Source organism: Bombina bombina, chromosome 1 (assembly GCF_027579735.1).
Source record: "Bombina bombina isolate aBomBom1 chromosome 1, aBomBom1.pri, whole genome shotgun sequence".
Classification (NCBI taxonomy): domain Eukaryota; kingdom Metazoa; phylum Chordata; class Amphibia; order Anura; family Bombinatoridae; genus Bombina; species Bombina bombina.
In genome coordinates, this window is record NC_069499.1 from 625,700,593 (window position 1) to 625,721,476 (window position 20,884).

At 37.8% G+C, this 20,884-nt stretch overlaps 1 protein-coding gene across 1 annotated transcript in view; it reads right to left on the reverse strand.

Annotated features, from left to right (window-relative positions):
• LOC128660144 (relaxin receptor 1-like) overlaps window positions 1-20,884 on the reverse strand; it is a 291,316-nt gene that overhangs the window by 138,957 nt on the left and 131,475 nt on the right. The window contains exon 4 of the mRNA XM_053713798.1: window positions 15,068-15,173. Within this exon, the coding sequence (XP_053569773.1) occupies window positions 15,068-15,173 (106 nt within the window). The remainder of the gene's footprint in view (window positions 1-15,067; window positions 15,174-20,884) is intronic.

A 20,884-nucleotide genomic window follows, 5' to 3' on the forward strand; every position in this document is an offset into this window, starting at 1 on the left:
ACCCACTCCCCAGTTTTGCACAACCAACCTAGTTATATTAATATACTTTAAACCTCCGTGATTACCTTGTATCTAAGCCTCTTCTCACAGCGCATGATCACATGCCTATTTATTTATTATCTATTGACTTGCATTTTAACCAATGGGGCTGATTTAACAAGCTGTCAATCGGCCCCAATGCAGCTGTTTCCCTTCAGGCTTGTCGGAAACAGCAATTAAGAAGCAGCGATCTTATGCCTCCTCTGAGCCTGCGGACATCAATCTGCCCTATCGTATACAATCGGGTCGATTGACACCCCCTGCTAGTGGCCTATTGGCCCCAAATCTGGAGGGGGCAGAATTGCACAATGCACAAGCAGTTTACCATAACTGCTTGTGCAATGTTAAATTGTAAAATTTCAGCGATGTCTGTCAGACATGATCCGCTGAGCGGATCATGTTGGACAGACACTTGATAAATCGGCCCCAATGAGTGCAGTGTCAACCACAACCCACGGACGTGAGCACAATGTTTATCTATATGGCCCACATGAACTAGCAGTCTCCTGTTGTGAAAAAGCAAATAAAAAAGCATGTGATAAGAGGCTTTCTGTAGGAGCTTAGAAACAGGCAGAAATTTAGAGATTTAAATGTTATAAAGTATATTAATATAACAATGTTGTTTGTGCAAAGCTGGTGAATTGGTAGTAAAGGTGTTACCTATCTTTTTAAACAATAACAATTGTGGTGTTGACTGTCCCTTTAAATATAGAGGTACATTTAACCTTTGTTTATTGCTTCATACCAGGGTCTAAGGACACTTTTTTCCTTGGACCCTGGTATGAAGCAATAAAGTTCCCTTCATAAACACAGAGGCTGGAGTCACTTTTGATTTTTTTCTGCATTTGGATGTAGCAAATCCAGGATTCCGTGCCTTAACAAGTTGTGTGTGCTATTTTTTTACCACTGATTCTGATTTTGTCAAGACAGAGGGGCATATTCATCAAGCTCCATGCCCCGTCTAAAGACCACTGCTCCATAAACTCTCCGCCTGCTCTGAGGTGGCTGACAGTAATCACCAGAAATCAACCCGATCGAATATGATCGGATTGATTGACACCCCCTGCTAGCGGCCGATTGGCTGCAAATCTGCAGGGCGCGGCATTGCACCAGAAGTTTACCAGAACTGCTGGTGCAATGATAAATGCCGAGAGCGTATGCTGTCGGCATTTATCGATGTGCAGCAGACATGATCCACAATATCGGATCATGTCCGCTCGAACATTAATAAATAGGCCACAGAGAGAACAGTAATTGTATTTTGCTGTATACAGAGAGAACAATTATTCACTTTTTTATTTTTTGCTGAACAAATACAACATTTTAAGAGTCAAAATAAAAGGGAGAATTAAGTGAAGGTAAAAAGATATGATATGTTGTGAAATTCTATAGAGGATGATTTTTGGTACTAGTCTATATTAAAAGACCGAGGTACACAAGACGAATGCCGCAATCCCGAAGTTCTAAATACCGAAACTTAAAAATGACAAAACAACATATTCCTGAATATTAAAATTCCTAAAAAATTAAATCCATTACTTGTCAAATACTGAAAACCAGAATCCTGAAACAATAAAATCCTGCAAGATTACCAACACTTAGAAAAACCACAATCCAAAAGCGATCACCGGTTAGATTGGCTGAGCAGCCTCTGCCTGGGGGGTTCAAGGGGCGTTCGCCGATCCTTGGGGAATGAGGTTTACATGGGGTGATTCACCCCCCTTGAACCCCCCAGGCAGAGGCAAAAAGATAGTGAAGATGGGGACACCACAGCACATCATACCTTTTTTTAAGTTTAGGGATTTTGCATTTTAGGGATTTTGCATTTTAGAGATTTTGATTTTAGGGATTTTATAATTTCTGGATTTTGTTCTTTCTACATTTTGATTTTCTGGATTTTAGACATTAGGAATTATGATCTTTCTGGATTTCAAGATTCTGTCTTATGGTATTAGGGATTTTGAGTTCAGGTATTTTGATTGCCTCCCTTTTGGTACAACTGTTTTTTTCTCCTACCAAAATATTTTTTTTCTACACTGTGAGGGTGGTAGCATAAAAACACAGTGGGGGGTAGTTATCAAGCCGTCTACTTTTCTTGCTTCGCCGGCCCAATACGCCCGCCTAAGCTCGCCTACCTTCGCCGCCGCGGACCTTAAAAAATACGCCTAAGTTATCAAATAAAGCTGTCAAAAAGCCGCGGGGCGATGAGCAGCGGACTGTGACAGTTATCACTCATCCGATCTCGCTGCCCTTCGGCTTTTTCCCAGCTTTATTGCTAGCCTGTCACTAAGCACTCACACTAAACTGCACTGTTCTACCCCCTATACCGGCGCCCCGGAGCCTCCCGCAACTAAATAAAGTTACTAACCCCTAAACCGCCGCTCCTAGACCCTGCCGCAAGTCTTATAAATGTATTAACCCCTAAACCGCCGCTCCTAGACCCTGCCGCAAGTCTTATAAATGTATTAACCCCTAAACCGCCGCTCCCGGACACCGCTGCCACCTACAGTATACCTAGTAACCCCTATCCTGCCCCCCTATACCGCTGCCCTCTATAATAAAGTTATTAACCCCTATCCTGCTGATCCCGCACCTCGCCGCAAATAATAGTTTAACCCCTAAACCGCCGCTCCATGAACCCGCCGCAACCTATATTAAATTTATTAACCCCTATCCTGCCCCCCCTACACCGTCGCCACCTATAATAAATTTATTAACCCCTAATCTGCCCCCCCTACACCGTCGCCACCTATAATAAATTTATTAACCCCTATCCTGCCCCCCACTACGCCGCCGCCACTGTAATAAAATGATTAACCCCTAAACCTAAGTCTAACCCTAACGCCCCCCTAACTTAAATATTAATTAAATAAATCTAAATAAATTAACTCTTATTAACTAAATGAATCCTATTTAAAACTAAATACTTACCTTTAAAATAAACCCTAATATAGCTACAATATAAATAATAATTATATTCTAGCTATCTTAGGATTTATATTTATTTTACAGGTAACTTTCAATTTATTTTAACCATGTACAATAACTATTAAATAGTTATTAACTATTTAATAGCTTACCTAGCTAAAATAAAGAGAAATGTACCTGTGAAATAAATCCTAACCTAAGTTACAATTACACCTAACACTACACTATACTTTAATAAATTATTCCTATTTAAAACTAAATACTTACCTGTAAAATAAACCCTAAGATAGCTACAATGTAATTAATAATTATATTATAGCTATCTTAGGATTTATATTTATTTTACAGGTAACTTTGTATTTCTTTTAGCTAGTTAGAATAGTTATTAAATAGTTATTAACTATTTAATAACTATCTAGCTAAAAGAAATACAAAATTACCTGTAAAATAAATCCTAACTTAAGTTACAATTAAACCTAATACTACACTATCATTAAATTAACTAAATAAACTACCTACAAATAACTACAATTAAATACAATTACATAAACTAACTAAAGTACAAAAAATAAAAAAAGCTAAGTTACAAAAAATAAAAAAGTAAGTTACAAACATGTTAAAAATATTACAACAATTTTAAGCTACTTACACCTAATCTAAGCCCCCTAATAAAATAACAAACCCTCCCAAAATAAAAAAAATCCCTACCCTATTCTAAATTAAATAAATTTCAAAGCTCTTTTACCTTACCAGCCCTTAAAAGGGCCATTTGTGGGGGCATGCCCCAAAAAGTTCAGCTCTTTTGCCTGTAAAAGAAAAATACAACCCCCCCCCAACATTAAAACCCACCACCCACATACCCCTAATCTAACCCAAACCCCCCTTACAAAAACCTAACACTAATCCCCTGAAGATCATCCTACCTTGAGTCGTCTTCACTCAGCCGAGCCACCGATGGAACTGAAGAGGACATCCAGAGCGGAAGAAGTTAATCCTCCAAGCGGCGCTGAAGAAATCTTCCATCCGATGAAGTCATCATCCAGGCGGCGCTGAAGAAGTCTTCGATCCGGCCGATGTCATCTTCAAAGAGGCGCTGAAGAGGTCTTCTATCCGGGCGAAGTCATCTTCCAAGCCGGGTCTTGAATCTTCCTTCCGCCGACGCGGAACCACCTTCTTCACCGACGGACTACGACGAATGACGGCTCCTTTAAGGGACCTCATCCAAGATGGCGTCCCCTCGATTCCGATTGGCTGATAGGATTCTATCAGCCAATCGGAATTAAGGTAGGAAAAATCTGATTGGCTGATGGAATCAGCCAATCAGATTGAAGTTCAATCTGATTGGCTGATCCAATCAGCCAATCAGATTGAGCTCGCATTCTATTGGCTGATCGGAACAGCCAATAGAATGCGAGCTCAATCTGATTGGCTGATTCCATCAGCCAATCAGATTTTTCCTACCTTAATTCCGATTGGCTGATAGGATTCTATCAGCCAATCGGAATTGAGGGGACGCCATCTTGGATGACGTCCCTTAAAGGAGCCGTCATTCGTCGTAGTCCGTCGGTGAAGAAGGTGGTTCCGCGTCGGCGGAAGGAAGATTCAAGACCCGGCTTGGAAGATGACTTCGCCCGGATAGAAGACCTCTTCAGCGCCTCTTTGAAGATGACATCGGCCGGATCGAAGACTTCTTCAGCGCCGCCTGGATGATGACTTCATCGGATGGAAGATTTCTTCAGCGCCGCTTGGAGGATTAACTTCTTCCGCTCTGGATGTCCTCTTCAGTTTCATCGGTGGCTCGGCTGAGTGAAGACGACTCAAGGTAGGATGATCTTCAGGGGATTAGTGTTAGGTTTTTGTAAGGGGGGTTTGGGTTAGATTAGGGGTATGTGGGTGGTGGGTTTTAATGTTGGAGGGGGGGTTGTATTTTTCTTTTACAGGCAAAAGAGCTGAACTTTTTGGGGCATGCCCCCACAAATGGCCCTTTTAAGGGCTGGTAAGGTAAAAGAGCTTTGAAATTTATTTAATTTAGAATAGGGTAGGGATTTTTTTATTTTGGGGGGGTTTGTTATTTTATTAGGGGGCTTAGATTAGGTGTAAGTAGCTTAAAATTGTTGTAATATTTTTAACATGTTTGTAACTTACTTTTTTATTTTTTGTAACTTAGCTTTTTTTATTTTTTGTACTTTAGTTAGTTTATGTAATTGTATTTAATTGTAGTTATTTGTAGGTAGTTTATTTAGTTAATTTAATGATAGTGTAGTATTAGGTTTAATTGTAACTTAGGTTAGGATTTATTTTACAGGTAATTTTGTATTTCTTTTAGCTAGGTAGTTATTAAATAGTTAATAACTATTTAATAACTATTCTAACTAGCTGAAATAAATACAAAGTTGCCTGTAAAATAAATATAAATCCTAAGATAGCTATAATATAATTATTAATTATATTGTAGCTATCTTAGGGTTTATTTTACAGGTAAGTATTTATTTTTAAATAGGAATAATTTATTAAAGTATAGTGCAGTGTTAGGTGTAATTGTAACTTAGGTTAGGATTTATTTCACAGGTACATTTCTCTTTATTTTAGCTAGGTAAGCTATTAAATAAATAGTTATTAACTAATAGCTATTGTACCTAGTTAAAATAAATTGAAAGGTACCTGTAAAATAAATATAAATCCTAAGATAGCTAGAATATAATTATTATTTATATTGTAGCTATATTAGGGTTTATTTTAAAGGTAAGTATTTAGTTTTAAATAGGATTCATTTAGTTAATAAGAGTTAATTTATTTAGATTTATTTAATTAATATTTAAGTTAGGGGGGCGTTAGGGTTAGGGTTAGACTTAGGTTTAGGGGTTAATAATTTTATTACAGTGGCGGCGGCGTAGTGGGGGGCAGGATAGGGGTTAATAAATTAATTATAGGTGGCGACGGTGTAGGGGGGGCAGATTAGGGGTTAATAAATTTATTATAGGTGGCGACGGTGTGGGGGGGCAGGATAGGGGTTAATACATTTAATATAGGTTGCGGCGGGTTCAGGGAGCGGCGGTTTAGGGGTTAATACATTTATTATAGTTGCGGTGGGCTCCGGGAGCGGCGGTTTAGGGGTTAATATGTATAGAGTAGCTTGCGGTGGGCTCCGGGAGCGGCGGTTTAGGGGTTAATATGTATAGAGTAGCTTGCGGTGGGCTCCGGGAGCGGCGGTTTAGGGGGTAATAACTTTATTTAGTTGCGGCGGTGTAGGGGGGTCAGATTAGTGGTGTTTAGACTCGGGGTACATGTTAGAGTGTTAGGTGTAGACAGCTCCCATAGGAATGAATGGGATGTCTGTCAGCAGCGAACTTGTACTTTCGCTATGGTCAGACTCCCATTGATTCCTATGTGATCCGCCACCTCCAGGGGTGGCGGTTTGAAAACCAGGTACGCTGGGCCGTAAAAGTGCCGAGCGTACCTGCTAGTTTTTTGATAGCTAGCAAAAGTAGTGAGAATGTGCCGCACTTGTGTGCGGAACATCTGGAGTGACGTAAGAATCGATCTGTGTCGGACTGAGTCCGGCGGATCGAAGTTTACGTCACAAAATTCTACTTTTGCCGGTCTCGAGCCTTTGATAACTAAGGCGAATCAGCCTCGCCACAAATACGCTGCGGAATTCCAGCGTATTTGAGGTTGACGGCTTGATAACTAGGCCCCAGTGGGTTTTAAAATGTATTTTTTTATGGGAGGCAATCAAAATTTCGAAACTCAAAATCCCTAATACCATAAGACAGAATGTTGAAATCGAGAAAGATAATAATCATGAATGTCTAAAATCCTGAAAATCAAAATGCAGAAAGAACAAAATCCAAAAATCAAAACCCTGAAAATGCAAAATCCTTTAAAACTTAAAAAACTTAAAAAAACCTATATATGATGTGCTGTGATGTCCCCATCTTCACTATCATTTTGCCTCCACCTGCCTTTAGAACTTCGGGATTGCAGCATTCGTTCTTCTGTACTTCGGTCTTTTGATATAGACCCATTTTTTTATTTTTTTATTTTTTTTTTTTAATTTTTTATTGAAACAAATAAACAGACAGAACGAAACAGGTTACATCATTCATCAATAAAAAGAAAGTACATAAAAAGGGATGGATACAGGTGAATTGGATTTGGTCACAGTACAATTTGATCCCCAATTTTCCCTTCACTGTTCCTGATACATTAAGTTTCTATTAGTCACTTTATTAAATCTTGCAAAGTTATATTGTTAATTCTCCCTTTAACAGTTATCTCAGGGTTTTACATCAATTGACTTATTCTATACTCTATTAGATTTATGATACATTAGGTGCAGTACATTGTATGGAATGGCAATATTCTTCCCATATTAAGTTTATTGCTAAAAAATCGTCTAATCTTTTCGTAGCACAATAATAATACTTTTCCATCGCTAGTGTGTGATTAACTAAAGAGCGCCACTCCGACAGTAAAGGAGCAGTAGTTGATTTCCATTTCCTGGGTATCAACCGTCTAGCGCAGTTGAGTAGAATAATTATTAGCTTTTGTCTCAATTTACATTTAATTTTTGGTGTGCTATTAAATAAGAATATGAGGGGATCTAGGGGTATCTCAATGTTAATTGACTGTTTGATGGCTAGGTGGATATCTTTCCAATATTGGCCAATAAGAGGGCATGTCCACCAAATGTGGTGGTAGTTACCCACCCCTCCACATGCTCTCCAACACTTATTGTCGTTAAGGCCATACATCGTGGCTAAATTAACTGGGGTTTTGTACCACCTGCATAGCAGTTTTATGTTGGATTCCAGCTGTGCTATAGATGATGTATGAGAGCACATATTGTTAAATATTCTTGCCCATTGTTTCGATGAAATAGGAATTTGGAGTTCCTCTGACCATTTATTTGTGTAAGTTGGGAGATTTTTAGAATGGTGGTCTAGCAGCAGTTTATAGATTATAGAGAGAGAACCTTTAGAGTAAGTGTCGGATCTGCATATAGACTCAAAGGGGGATAATGTTCTATAAAATTGTGTGCGCTTAGTATGTGTGTTCAAATAGTGATTTAACTGAAAATATCTAAACCACGGGTTGAAATAACTTCCAAAAGTTTCCTGCAAGACCTTCTTGGGTTTAAGGGATTTGTCGTCCATTGCCAGGCTACATGGGATAACATCTCTTAAGGTTAAATCCCCTGTATATGGAATATGGTGAAATCTCTGTGCTTCAGGATTATGTTTTAGGGGGGTTAGAGGGGATGGTAAACTGGAAAACGACAGGAATTTAATGAGGCATTTGTCCCATGTTTTAAAGGTGAGTCTGGTTATTTCTGATGTAGATGGATCTAGAGTCCTGTGAATGTGAGGTACCCAACAGCTTGCTCCTAGTTGTGTGTTTTGTGCTAAATCATGATCTAGTTTTACCCATTCTTTGTGTATACCATGTTTACACCAATCTATTATCCGTGTGAGTGTACATGCCATAAAGTAATAATGTAAGTTTGGCATGCCCAACCCTCCCTGTAGTTTAGGGCGATAGATGATATTTTTTGCTATTCTAGGGCGTCTATTGTTCCATAGGAAAGTGTTTAGTATGTTTTGGAGTTTGTTGAGAAAGGGGTTGGGTAGCGCGAGTGGAATAGTTTGAAAAATATATAGGATTTTTGGCAAGATAGTCATTTTTATGGCATGTAGTCTACCTAGCCACGATAATGTTTTGTTGTGCCAGGCTTGTAGTTCTTTCTGTATATTGTGCAATAGGGGGGTATAGTTTGCATTAAACATATTTTGAGGGTTAAGTGTAACATTAATGCCTAGATATTTTAAAGAGTTCTTCTGAAGCCTATATTGGTATGTGGATTGTATGTGATTAAGTTCCGTCATTGAGGTTTCCACTCCCATAAATTCAGATTTTAAGGCATTGATCTTGAAATTTGATAACCTACCGTAAATTTGAAATTCCTTGTGGAGTTCGGGCATGGAGATAAGTGGGTTTGTTATAGATAACAGGATGTCATCTGCATATAGAGAGATCTTGTAATCTCTCTCTTGGATTTTTATGCCAGAAATATTCCCATTGTTTCTAATTCTAGTTGCCAGGGCCTCCATAGCTAAAGCAAACAGCAGTGGGGATAGGGGGCAGCCCTGTCGTGTGCCGTTATGGATAGTAAAGGTCGGGGACGTAGCGTCGTTCAGTCTAATTTGTGCGTTTGGGGTACTATATAGGGACATTATTTTAGAAATAAATGTGTTGGGGAAACCAAATTTGATCAAAATTTGTTCAAGAAAGGTCCAATTCAGCCGATCAAAGGCTTTTTCCGCGTCCAAGGACGCGAAGATTGTGGGGATTTTTGCTTTTGATGCATGGCAAATCAGTGTTTGTATTTTAATGGTGTTGTCTCTAGCCTCACGGTATGGGGTAAAACCAACTTGATTGTAATGAATTAGTTGAGGGAGTAAATTAGACAGTCTATTCGCTATTATCTTCGCGTATATTTTGGTGTCGATGTTTAACAAGGAGATGGGTCGGAAGTTTGCTGGTGTATCGGGAGTCTTGCCCGGTTTCGGGAGTACTACGATATATGCTGCCAGCATCGAGGGAGGGGGTGGATTATCAAAGGACATGTTGTTATAAAGCTTGTATAGGGACGGGGTAAGGGTTGAGGCAAATGTCTGGTAGTATTTAGCAGAAAATCCATCTGGGCCTGGACTTTTACCTGGGGTGAGGTCTTTTATAGCTGCTAGGATTTCGTTTTGAGTTATTGAGGAGTCTAATGCCTCCTGTTGTTCCGGGGAAATTGAAGGAAGATTACATGAAGTTAAATATGTTTGAATGAGTTCTTTAAGCTGTATGTCAGTGTCTGAGGCCTTATCTTGTAAATTATAGAGAGTTGAATAATATTCATGAAACTGGTTTAGGATATCTGGGGTTGTATTTACAGTAGTGTTATGGGGGGATTTTAGTTCGTGTATAAATGATTTTAACCTAGTTCTCTTGAGGTTCCTGGCCAGCATTTTACCTGCTTTGTTACTTTCATGATAAAATTTTTGTTTTAGTTTCAGAGCAGTTTTCTGATGTTCTAGAGCAAGAAATGTTTCTAATTGTTCTCTAACTTCACCTATTTCATGTAGGATAGAGGTATTTTTGGGGTCTTTCTTATGCGTGTATTCTAAATGACCCAATCTGGAAGTCAAGGTTGTGTAGAGCTGTCTAGAAGTTTTTTGGATGTGTGCCTTATATTTTATGAATTCCCCTCTTAGTGTGCATTTATGAGCTTCCCAAACCACATATGGATCCTTCACCGAATCATTATTGATCTGGAAGTATTCCTCTATTGTTTTAGAAAGATGGTCTACAAAGAGTGGATGCGTCAGTAATGAGTCATCCAATCTCCATTGGAAGGGGCTTGTAGGTGTATTAGACCATACGATCTGTATCTTTACTGCCGAGTGGTCAGACCAAGATGTAGGTAAAATTGCAGAGTTGTTTATTAAGGAGAGGCCTGCTTGATTTGTGAGGAGATAGTCTATCCTACTGTATGACTGTGAGGGGTGAGAATAGAAAGTGTAGTCTTTTGTTGAAGGGTGTGTAAAGCGCCAAATGTCGTATAGGTTATAATCTCTCAGAGCCTTCCATAAGTATGACAGGGTGCCTTTTGATGTTCTAGGTTGCGGGTTGGAGGTGTCCATGGAGGGTTGAAATGGGAGATTGAAGTCGCCTCCAAGAAATATTGGGCCTTTAGCAATATCTAATATTTTACGGAACATTGTTTTAAAAAATGGTATATGTTGAGTATTAGGGGCATAGATATTAACTAATGTGATTGGCCTGCCGTATAGTAAACCTGTTATTCCCAAAAACCTACCTTCCCCATCTTTGGCTGACTGCAAAAGCGTAACAGGGATATTTTTGCGAATTAAAATACTGACCCCACAGTGTTTGGTTAACGCAGTGTTGTGAAAATGCTGCGTGTAGTGCTTACCAAAATACTTCGGGATTTGTGATTTTTTAAAATGTGTCTCCTGCAAAAACAATATGTCGGCCTTTTTCTTATATAGATCTGATAGAGCCTTTGACCTTTTACAAGGAGAGAGAAACCCTTTAACATTCTGAGTAAGTATTGTAAGTGGTGTTGATGTTTGCTTAGTGGCCATTAGTCAGTTTGCTGAAGTGATCTGCACCCTTCTTGAACCTTGCACACATGCTAAAATAATTTTTCAGACATTGGAACAGAAATACATAGCTCATCATGATAGGTAACCTGTAACTAGTAATATAACATAAATAACTGTAATAACAACAAAAATAACATATTCGTCTCGGCTCGAATTGCCCGAGATGTGACATATTAACCATTAGTGCAGGCAAAGTGACTACCTTTACACCAATGTAAATAACAAATAAGTAACTGAGGGAAATAAATGTAAGCCTATATTAAAAGTCGTAAAGGCTTTGACAACAGGGAACGTATGATAACATATCAAAGAGTATATTAGATTATCTGCAATAGATCAATTTACTAGCATAACTAGAGTAATGAGAACGTTCTTGAAAACTGGTAGTGAGATGTTATCTACTGTTAAGTTCCACTGAAAGTCTTTGGCTATGTCCTTAGGAGATGCCTTTCATCACAGATATTACAATCATACTCACGTATCCAGGATTCCCAACAGGGGTTGCAGGAGATGTCGTCTGCAAGCTAATGTCCTACGGTTTCCCGTACAGATAGGACTATGCGGTATAAACAACATTGTAAATGGATATAGGTCCTAGTGTTTTGCTATAGTAAGGTGAGTTAGGGTCTGTCCATGCTCAGGTGCCAACTTTTAATGCCCTTGCGGCTGCAGGGCGCCTCTGCGGTTTAGCTGGAGTCAGGGACCAGTTATTTCGTTCACGCTGCTGGTTGATGGTTGAAGAACCTGCTTGAGGTGGGTTGTTAAGGTCCGGCAGATCCAAATGTAGTATTTCACAGAATCTTGAGGCTTCTGAAATGTCGTCACATATCACTCTTCTCTCTTCATGAATTACTACAAGATGAGTAGGGAAACCCCATCTGTATGGGATACGTTTATTGCGCAAAAGTTGCGTCAGTGGGGAAAATTCCTTGCGTTTTTGCAATGTTCTTTGCGAGAGGTCTGCATAGAATTGCACCACTGTGCCCCGGAATCTAATAGGTTGATTTTTCCGTGATAGATTAAGAATTTCTTCTTTATCTCTGTAGTTCTTGAACTTAATAATAATATCCCTAGGTGGGGCTGAGTCAGGTGGCCTAGCTCTCAAGGCTCTATGAGCCCGATCCCAAGGTATTTCTTCTTTATCTGTAGTGCCTTTTAGATGGTTAAACAGGGCAGGCAAGTATGTAGGCAGATCTTTAGGCAATACTGATTCAGGTACCCCTCTTATCCTTAGATTTTTTCTTCTACTTCTGTTCTCTAGGTCTTCGATTTTAGAATGCAAAGCCTCAATGGTAGAAGTAACATTATCTGCTTGAGTTTGTAAGCTGTCCAGATCTTCCCTCATAGTGTCATTATTTTCTTCAAGGGCTTCCACCCTGAACCCTATAGCATTAATGTCCTGTTTTAGGTCTGCAAGTTCCTCACGCACACATGCACGGACAATGTCCGCTATATCCTGCTTAGATGGAAGTGCTGACAATATATTAGAAGGAACCTGAACCACATTTGACGATTGGGAGTCGCTCAGTGCTATCTGTGATTGTGGAGATGCCATTGCTGATGGAGGGGTGGTTGTCGTTTGAATGTTTGCACTTTCAGAGGGGTTAAAATAGGAGGCCACTGAAGAATTTTTGTTTAATATTGGTTTAGACACCTTGTCCGATTTGATATTCCTCCTAGAGGCCATTTGGGGTTGAAAGATCCCTTCAGTTCTTATGTGAAGTTTGATATTTTCTTGTGTTACTAGGCCTTATCTTTGTAAACTCACTCCTGTTATTAGGTATGATCTGTCTTCTCCCCTACAGTGAGAGTAGTGCCCCTCAAGCGTGATCTATAATGTGCGCAGTTTATCTGTCTTAATTCCAAGCGCTTATGTCTCTTTATAGGGCTTTTTGCTGTAAATGGGTTTAAAGCGTGATCTATAGTGTGCGCAGTTTATCTGTCTTGATACAAAGTGCTTATGTCTCTTTATAAGGCGTTTTGTTATAGATGGGTTTAAGGTTGTGCCCCTCCGCTTAGTTATCTGGACAAATCCCCTTATTCAGGCTGAGTTATATGGGGTCTTATGTCTTAAACTCCCGCGTGTATATTGTCATCTCCCCTTTATGTGATGGTATAAACTGCCAGATACCTGTGTTTAGCCGGCGTCACATAAGTTATCCTGCGCCTCTTTTCATAAACAGCCGTGCCTGTAAAGTGTGTTTTTGTCAGCGCAGATGACTTTCTGATGCGGTTGAAGTTGTTGCTGCAAGTGCGCCACCTGAGACTCTGTGATGGTTTCAATGCCGTTTCCGCTCTACGCCGCCATTATAGCCATGCGGCTCCGGGTTCTCTTTAGTTGCAGAATGACCTCTTAAGAGCCTTTCCTCTCTTATATTTGTGAAGGTGGCTAGCCTTGTTCTGATGGCATATATGCCGTAAGTTGTCTCTGGCTTACACGGAGCTCGGAGTTTATGCGACCATCTTAGTCGCTACCGGCTCCGCCCCCCGATATAGACCCATTTTTTATAGTTAGATATTCTAAACCTATACTTTTCTGCACACGTCACAAAATGGTACAAAATGACAAAAATAATACATTTTACCTTCTGATTACTAATTATTATTTTTTATAAAACAATACAGGTATACAATTGTAAATATTGGTGTTACGCAACAGTGATTTGTTGGTAAATGTGTGACAATACAATGTGTATTTGAAGTATTTAAAAAATAATGACTTATTTGTTGCTATTTTTGATGCCATTTGTTTTTGCATTTATATGGTGACATTTTCCCACGTTAGTGTATTTCAAACCAAAGTTTATTTCTTAAAATGCTTGGTTTGCTGAAAAAAAAAGAGATATGATTTATTTGGGTACCTTAAAAAAATAAGCTATTTTTTTGTGTGTAAATGCGAGTGTCAAACAACTAAAAAAAAACAAATAAATAATGATCACAGGGTGGTTTAATAGGTCAGCAGTTTAGAGGTAATTCCCCTTTAACTATTACAATACGATAAGTAACCATAATACACAATTTGCTATTGCTTGTTTCTCATTACATCAAGATAACCAATCAATTTATTTTTTAAGAACCTGTTGCCAATAAAAATGGATCATTTTTGTTTACCTATTTGATTACCCACAACATTCAGACCAGCAGCACTAACTATCATTTTATTAATTGAAAAAAATATACACAATTCATATAGTACATTCTACAAACAAAATGTGGGACCTTTGGAAAATCAGGTCTTCAGATAGCAGCCACCTGTACCAGTTGGGTATTTTAAAAAACATGGCATTGCCACTACTGTAATTAGTGAACATATTTTAACGGTACTATTCATTTGCTATAAAATAAAGTAGATTGAGAACATAAACTACAAAATCCAGCGAGCTCCAATGCAAAAATGATTTATTCAAAAACATACACACTGATTACAGGGTAAAAAAGCTCAAAGCAATAAAAGTATCAAAAAAATGATTTAAAGACCAACAGTTCCCTGCCAGTCTTACGCGTTTCGGATGAAGACAAGCCTTAATCATAGACCATGGCTGAATATCCGGTTTACTCCCTTAAATAGCCTGATATTGGTTAATCAAGGGATACAGCTGTGGTCATGATTTAGACACTTAACCAGTAAACAGTAACCATGAAGATGAATAGACACAATATCAATTGCCCCAATTATAAAATATTATATCATCAGAGAATTTTATATACATTTTTAGGCAAATAATAATAACAATGATAGCAATGGGTGATCTACATATATGACATAGATTTAGGGCATAAACAAGCCTCTTTATCAAATAAAGTACACTATTAAATTAATAAGTTCTGTAAATTATAAGTATTTTTATCATTGTTTCCATTTAACACATGTCTTTGAATTTGTACCAGGGAACCCATGTGAGGGTTATGTTGTGAATACTCACAGTTTTGTGACATTGAAGGATACTAAGGGAACCGAGTGTAGCTGCCGACTTGAGCAGTTTATCGTTAGTCTCGAACAATTGCAGCGCTCAGGGAAGACATCCAGCACTGATAAAGGAAGGGTTGACATAAAAAAAAGGATTTAAAAATATTTTAATCAGCAATTTAAATCTATATTGCTAGCACCATACAATTAAATTAGCAGCTCTGCCTAGCTGTACATAGTGATCTTTCTATGGTAACAGCTAACGATAAAAGAAATAGAAAACCACCCTTAATAAATAACAATATAATAACACAAATCTTTCTTTCTCTTCTTCCCTTAGTCTCTCCCTGTATATGTGTGTATATGTATTTATGTACAGTAAATTTCATCAGGTCCTGGACACGGAGGGACATAGTGGGAGGGGGCCTTTGACCTCTTGGGATAAAATAGGCCCATGTGATCTTGGGGAGGTGTGTCCTAAGTGGGGGTATGTATCGTTTTAGCACCATCAAATTTAAAGAAAATAAGCAAGTTACATGGGTAATGTTATTCCCCTCAATTTGGTTTGGTATTGTTGTACTTGTCACAGCTGGGCGGGGGTGCTAGTCCTCAGTAATTCTTTACATGGGGGACCAAGGCCATAAAACTGTTTGGTGGCCTCTCTACGGGGTGGGAGAGCTAAATAAGCAGCTGCTTGGGCACGGGGCCCTTGGAGTTTGGTTATAGGGTAGGAAATAAACAGACTTAGCTATGTCCAGCTGAAGTTGAGATACAGCCTGGTCAAAGAAATAATTTTGTAGCGTGGATTAAAGAATTTAAAGGGAAACTGAACCGAAATTTTTTCTTTCGTGATTTAGATAGAGCATGCAATTTTAAGCAACTTTCTAATTTACTCCTATTATCAAATTTTCTTTGTTCTCTTGCTATCCTTATTTGAAACAGAAGGCATCTAAACTTTTTTTTTTATTTAGTACTCTGGACAGCACTTTTTTATTGGTGGATGAATGTATCCACCAATCAGCAAGAACAACCCAGGTTGTTAACCAAAAATGGGCTGGTATCTAAACTTACATTCTTGGATTTCAAATAAAGATACCAAGAGAATGAATACAATTTGATAATAGGAATAAATTAGAAAGTTGCTTAAAATGTCATGCTCTATCTGAATCACAAAAGAAAAAATGTGGGTTTAGTGTCCCTTTAAGCAGTTGGGACTAGCACCACAGGGTTGGTCAATTTTAATAAGTATGTATGGTGTTTTCAAAGTTGTTCATTTATAGTTTTAAGTTATTGTTATTTAATAAACAGACTGTGGCCAGATTTTTATACCAAAGCTGAGTTGTCTGTACGTTATTTTATTAAAGGGACACTGTAAGTAAATATTTTCTATGCCTGTTACTAACAAACTACCCCAAATACACTTTTTATCAATAGCATTTCATTAACATATCTCTATCGTATATCAGAAATCTTGTCTGCAAATTTAATTGTTTTCCAAACCCACTCCATGGGTATCCTTTGCTCTGTACCAATCCGTTTACAATACCTAGGATTCAAAATGGCGCTTTATAAAGTTTTTGCAACTTCGTCTTCAACAGGTCATATTGCGCATGCAAATTAGAGCCGCTTTTTAACGCATACATATTGGGAACGTATAGGTAGATAATGAGATGCAAATAAACACAATTTCATTGGTTTAAGTATTTTGAACACATAGTGCCAAAAATAGTGGGTAGGATAACGTGACATCATCGGCGAATAAAAGATATAACTTTTATAACGTTATGAAACTTCGTTTTGGAGAAAATATAGGTGAGTAGGTTTTAATTAATGTTTATTAACTTTAATATGTTAGTTGTTTGGCTTAAAAATTATAACAGAAAGTAATCCTTTAAGTATTCATGTTTAAAGAATAATTGTTATTTAGGGCTTGGAAATTGACGACTCAAGTGGTCAAGCGCTAATAACTTTATCTAAATAAAAATATATATTTATCAGGTTTCTCAAAATGAATTGTCTTTATAGAAAATTTATGGATAAAACTAAACAATTTAAATATAGAGTATGCAATAAGAAATAATGCAAACTAGATAATTATACTTTAGTAGCAGTATGAATCCAATTTGTTTGTGGTTTAGAGAGATTCCTCAAATGTGTTTCAATGCTTCCCCTTCCTCAAATGTAAAAAAGACTGGATTCCCCTGGGTTATATAGCCCTTCTAATTAGGTCTCTCATTTTAAATGATAATAGGCTAATATATCTCTCATACAATCACTTAAAGGGACAGTATACACTCATTTTCATATAACTGCATGTAATAGACACTACTATGAAGAATAAGATGCACAGATACTGATATAAAAATTCAGTATAAAACTGTTTAAAAACTTACTTAGAAGCTGTCAGTTTGGCTCTGTTGAAAAGGTAGCTGGAAAGCCACGGCAAGTGGGAAATAAGACCCTCCCCCTCCCCCTTCTTTTGCATATGAAAAGACCCTTTACACAAACAGGAGCAAGCTGGAGAAGGTAGCTGACGGTATTCACATAAAACTTTGGAGCTTGGTTAGGAGTCTGAAAATCTAAAAAAAAATCTAAAAATAAGCAAAACTATACATTTAAAAAAACCAAAAAAAAACCTTAATGGGCTTTATAAATAGATCATCTACAAAACATTTATGCAAAGAAAAAATGAGTGTATAATGGCCCTTTAAAGGGACAGGAAACCGCATAATTTGTTTTCATGATTCAAATAGAACATACAATTTCAAACAACTTTCCAATTTACTTTTATCAAATTTGCTTCATTATATTGTTATCCTTTGCTGAAGGAGCAGCACTGCACTACTGGCAGCTAGCTGAACACATCTAGTTAGCCAATCATAAGAGACACATGTGTGCAAACACCAATCAGCAGCTAGCTCCCACTAGTGTAGGATATGTGCGTATTCTTTGTCAACAATCGACACCAAGAGAAAGAGCCACATTTGAAAATAGAAGCAAATTTAAAAGTCTCTTAAAATGACCTGTTCTATCTGAATCATGCAAGTATAATTTTGACTTAATTATACCTTTAAAGGGATATGAAACCCAACTTACATGATTTAGATAGAGTATTTTAAACAACTTTCTAATTTACTTCTATAACCATTTTTTCTTTGTTCTCTTGGTATGGTTTGTGGAAAAGCAGGGATGTATGCTTAGGAGCCAGCATGTTTCTGTATCACTATATGGCAGCAGTTTTGCATGAATGTTAGATGGCAGCACTATTTCTTGCCATTTAGTGATCCAGTTGCCTGGGTATCTCTTCAGCACAGAATATTATGAAATGAAGCTAGTTTTATAATATAAGTCAATTGGAAAAATGTCTGTCTTATATTTTCTCATATATAATGAGCAATAACATTCACCAAGATTAAAGTTGTGCGCTAAACCCATTGCGCAAATAACGCAAAAAATTTAGCGATACCGCACTTTCCATAGCGCTGCCATTACAAGTTACAGAAAATCCTTCTTTTGTTGTGCGGTATGGTGAGTTAAGCTCCATAACCGCACAAAAGCCAAGGCTTGACTTGACGTGCTTGTGCACATTTTCCCCCATAGACATCAATGGTGAGAAAGTGTTAGAAAAAAAACTAACACCTGCGATTGCGGAATGGCAATCGCTATAACGCAATCCCCATTGATGTCTATGGGGACAAGCAGGTTACATAAAAACCTAACCTCTAACATAAACCCTAGTCTAAATACCCCTAATCCGCTGCCCCCAAAGCTAAATAAAGTGATTAACCCGTAAACCACCACCCCCGGTAACGCTAACACCTAAATAAACCTGTTAACCCCGAAACCGCAGGCCCCCCAAATCACAACTACTAAACTAAACCTATTAACCCCTAAACTGCCGCCCCCCCCACATCGCAACTACTAAAATAAAGCTAATAACGCCTAAACCGCCGCCCCCCCACATCGCAACTACTAAACTAAACCTATTAACCCCTAAACAACCGGCCCCCCACATCGTGATACACTAAATTAAACTATTAACCCCTAATCCTAACACCCCCCTAACTTTAAATTAAAGTTAAAATATAACTATATTAAAATAAATAAAAACTTACCTGTGAAATAAAAAAAAACCTAATCTTAAACTCTAAATAAACCTAACATAACTATTTAAAAGAAACAAAATAAACGAAAAATAAAAAACTAAGTTACAAAATTAAAAAAAATCCTAACACTACAAACCCCCCCAAAAACTAACATTACAAAAAAAAACAAACACTAAAATTACATAAAATAAAAAATCTAAAATTACTAAAAATAATAAACGAAATTATCCAAAATAATAAAAATTAAACCTAATCTAATACACCTATAAAAACAAAAAAGCCACCCCAAAATAAAATCACCCCCTAATCTAACAATAAACTACCAATAGTCCTTAAAAGGGTTTTTTTAGGGCATTGCCCTGAAGCAATCAGCTCTTTTACCTAAAAAAAATTACAAAGTACCCCCTAACAGTAAAACCCCCCACCCAACCAACCCCCCAAAATAAAAAAACCTAACAATAAAAAAAAAAAATCTAAGCTACCCATTGCCCCTAAAGGGGCATTTGTATGGGCAATCAGCTCTTTTGCTGCCCATTAAAAAAAAATCTTTAATCTAAAAAAAAAACCCACACAAAAAAAACCTAACTCTAACCCATAAATAGGGACTCACAGTTCCTGAAGTCCGGCGGTGAAAGTCTTCTTCTAGGTGGCTCCATCTTCATTCAACACGGGACCATCTTCTACCTGGAGGTGCGGAGCGGTCTCCCCCAATGCAAGGATCGGGATCGGCGGTCCTCAGCAGCATGGAGGCTCCTCATCATGCTGACATTTTCAAATCAGTCAATAGGACGAGAGCTGCTTAAATCCTATTGGCTGATTTGAACAGCCAATAGGATTTAAGCAGCTCTCATCCTATTGGCTGATTTGAATATTTCAGCCAATAGGAATGCAAGGTACCCCAAATATAAAAGGGGTACCTTGCATTCAATCTTCAGTGTGCGGCAGAGATCGCATGAAGAGAAGGCTCCGTGTTGGATGTCGTCGTCGACGGTCCTGCTCAGCTTCGCGCAGCCACAGCTCCACGCCACCGGGATGAAGATAGAAGATGCCGCCTGGATGAAGACTTGTCGCCGCCTGGATGAAGATGGATGCCCGGACTTTAGGAACTGTGAGTACATTTTTTGGGGTTAGTGTTAGGTTTTTTTAAATTTTTTGGGGTGGTTTTTTTTTTAGATTAGGGCTTTTTATTTTTTAATGGGCCCTAAAGAGCTGATTGCCCATACAAATGCCCCTTTTTTAGTGGGGGTTGGTTGGATGGGGCTTTTTACTGTTAGGGGGTACTTTGTAATTTTTTTTAGGTAAAAGAGCTGTTTAACTTAGGGCAATGCCCTACAAAAGGCCCTTTTAATAGTTATTGGTAGTATGTTGTTAGATTAGGGGGTGTTTTTATTTTGGGGTAGCTTTTTTTTGTTTTTATAGGGGTATTAGATTAGGTTTAATTTGAATTATTTTGGATAATTTTGTTTATTATTTTTTGTAATCTTAGATTTTTTTATTTTTTGTAATTTTAGTGTTTTTTTTGTAATGTTTTTTTTTTATTTTTTTGTAGTATTAGGATTTTTTTATTTTGTAACTTAGGTTTTTTATTTTCTGTTTATTTTAGTTTTTTTTTAAATAGTAAGCTTTAAGGGACATTAAACACTTTGAGATGGTAATATAAAATGATAAATTTTATATAATAAAACAACTCTGCAATATACTTTCATTATTTATTTTGTCCTCTTTGC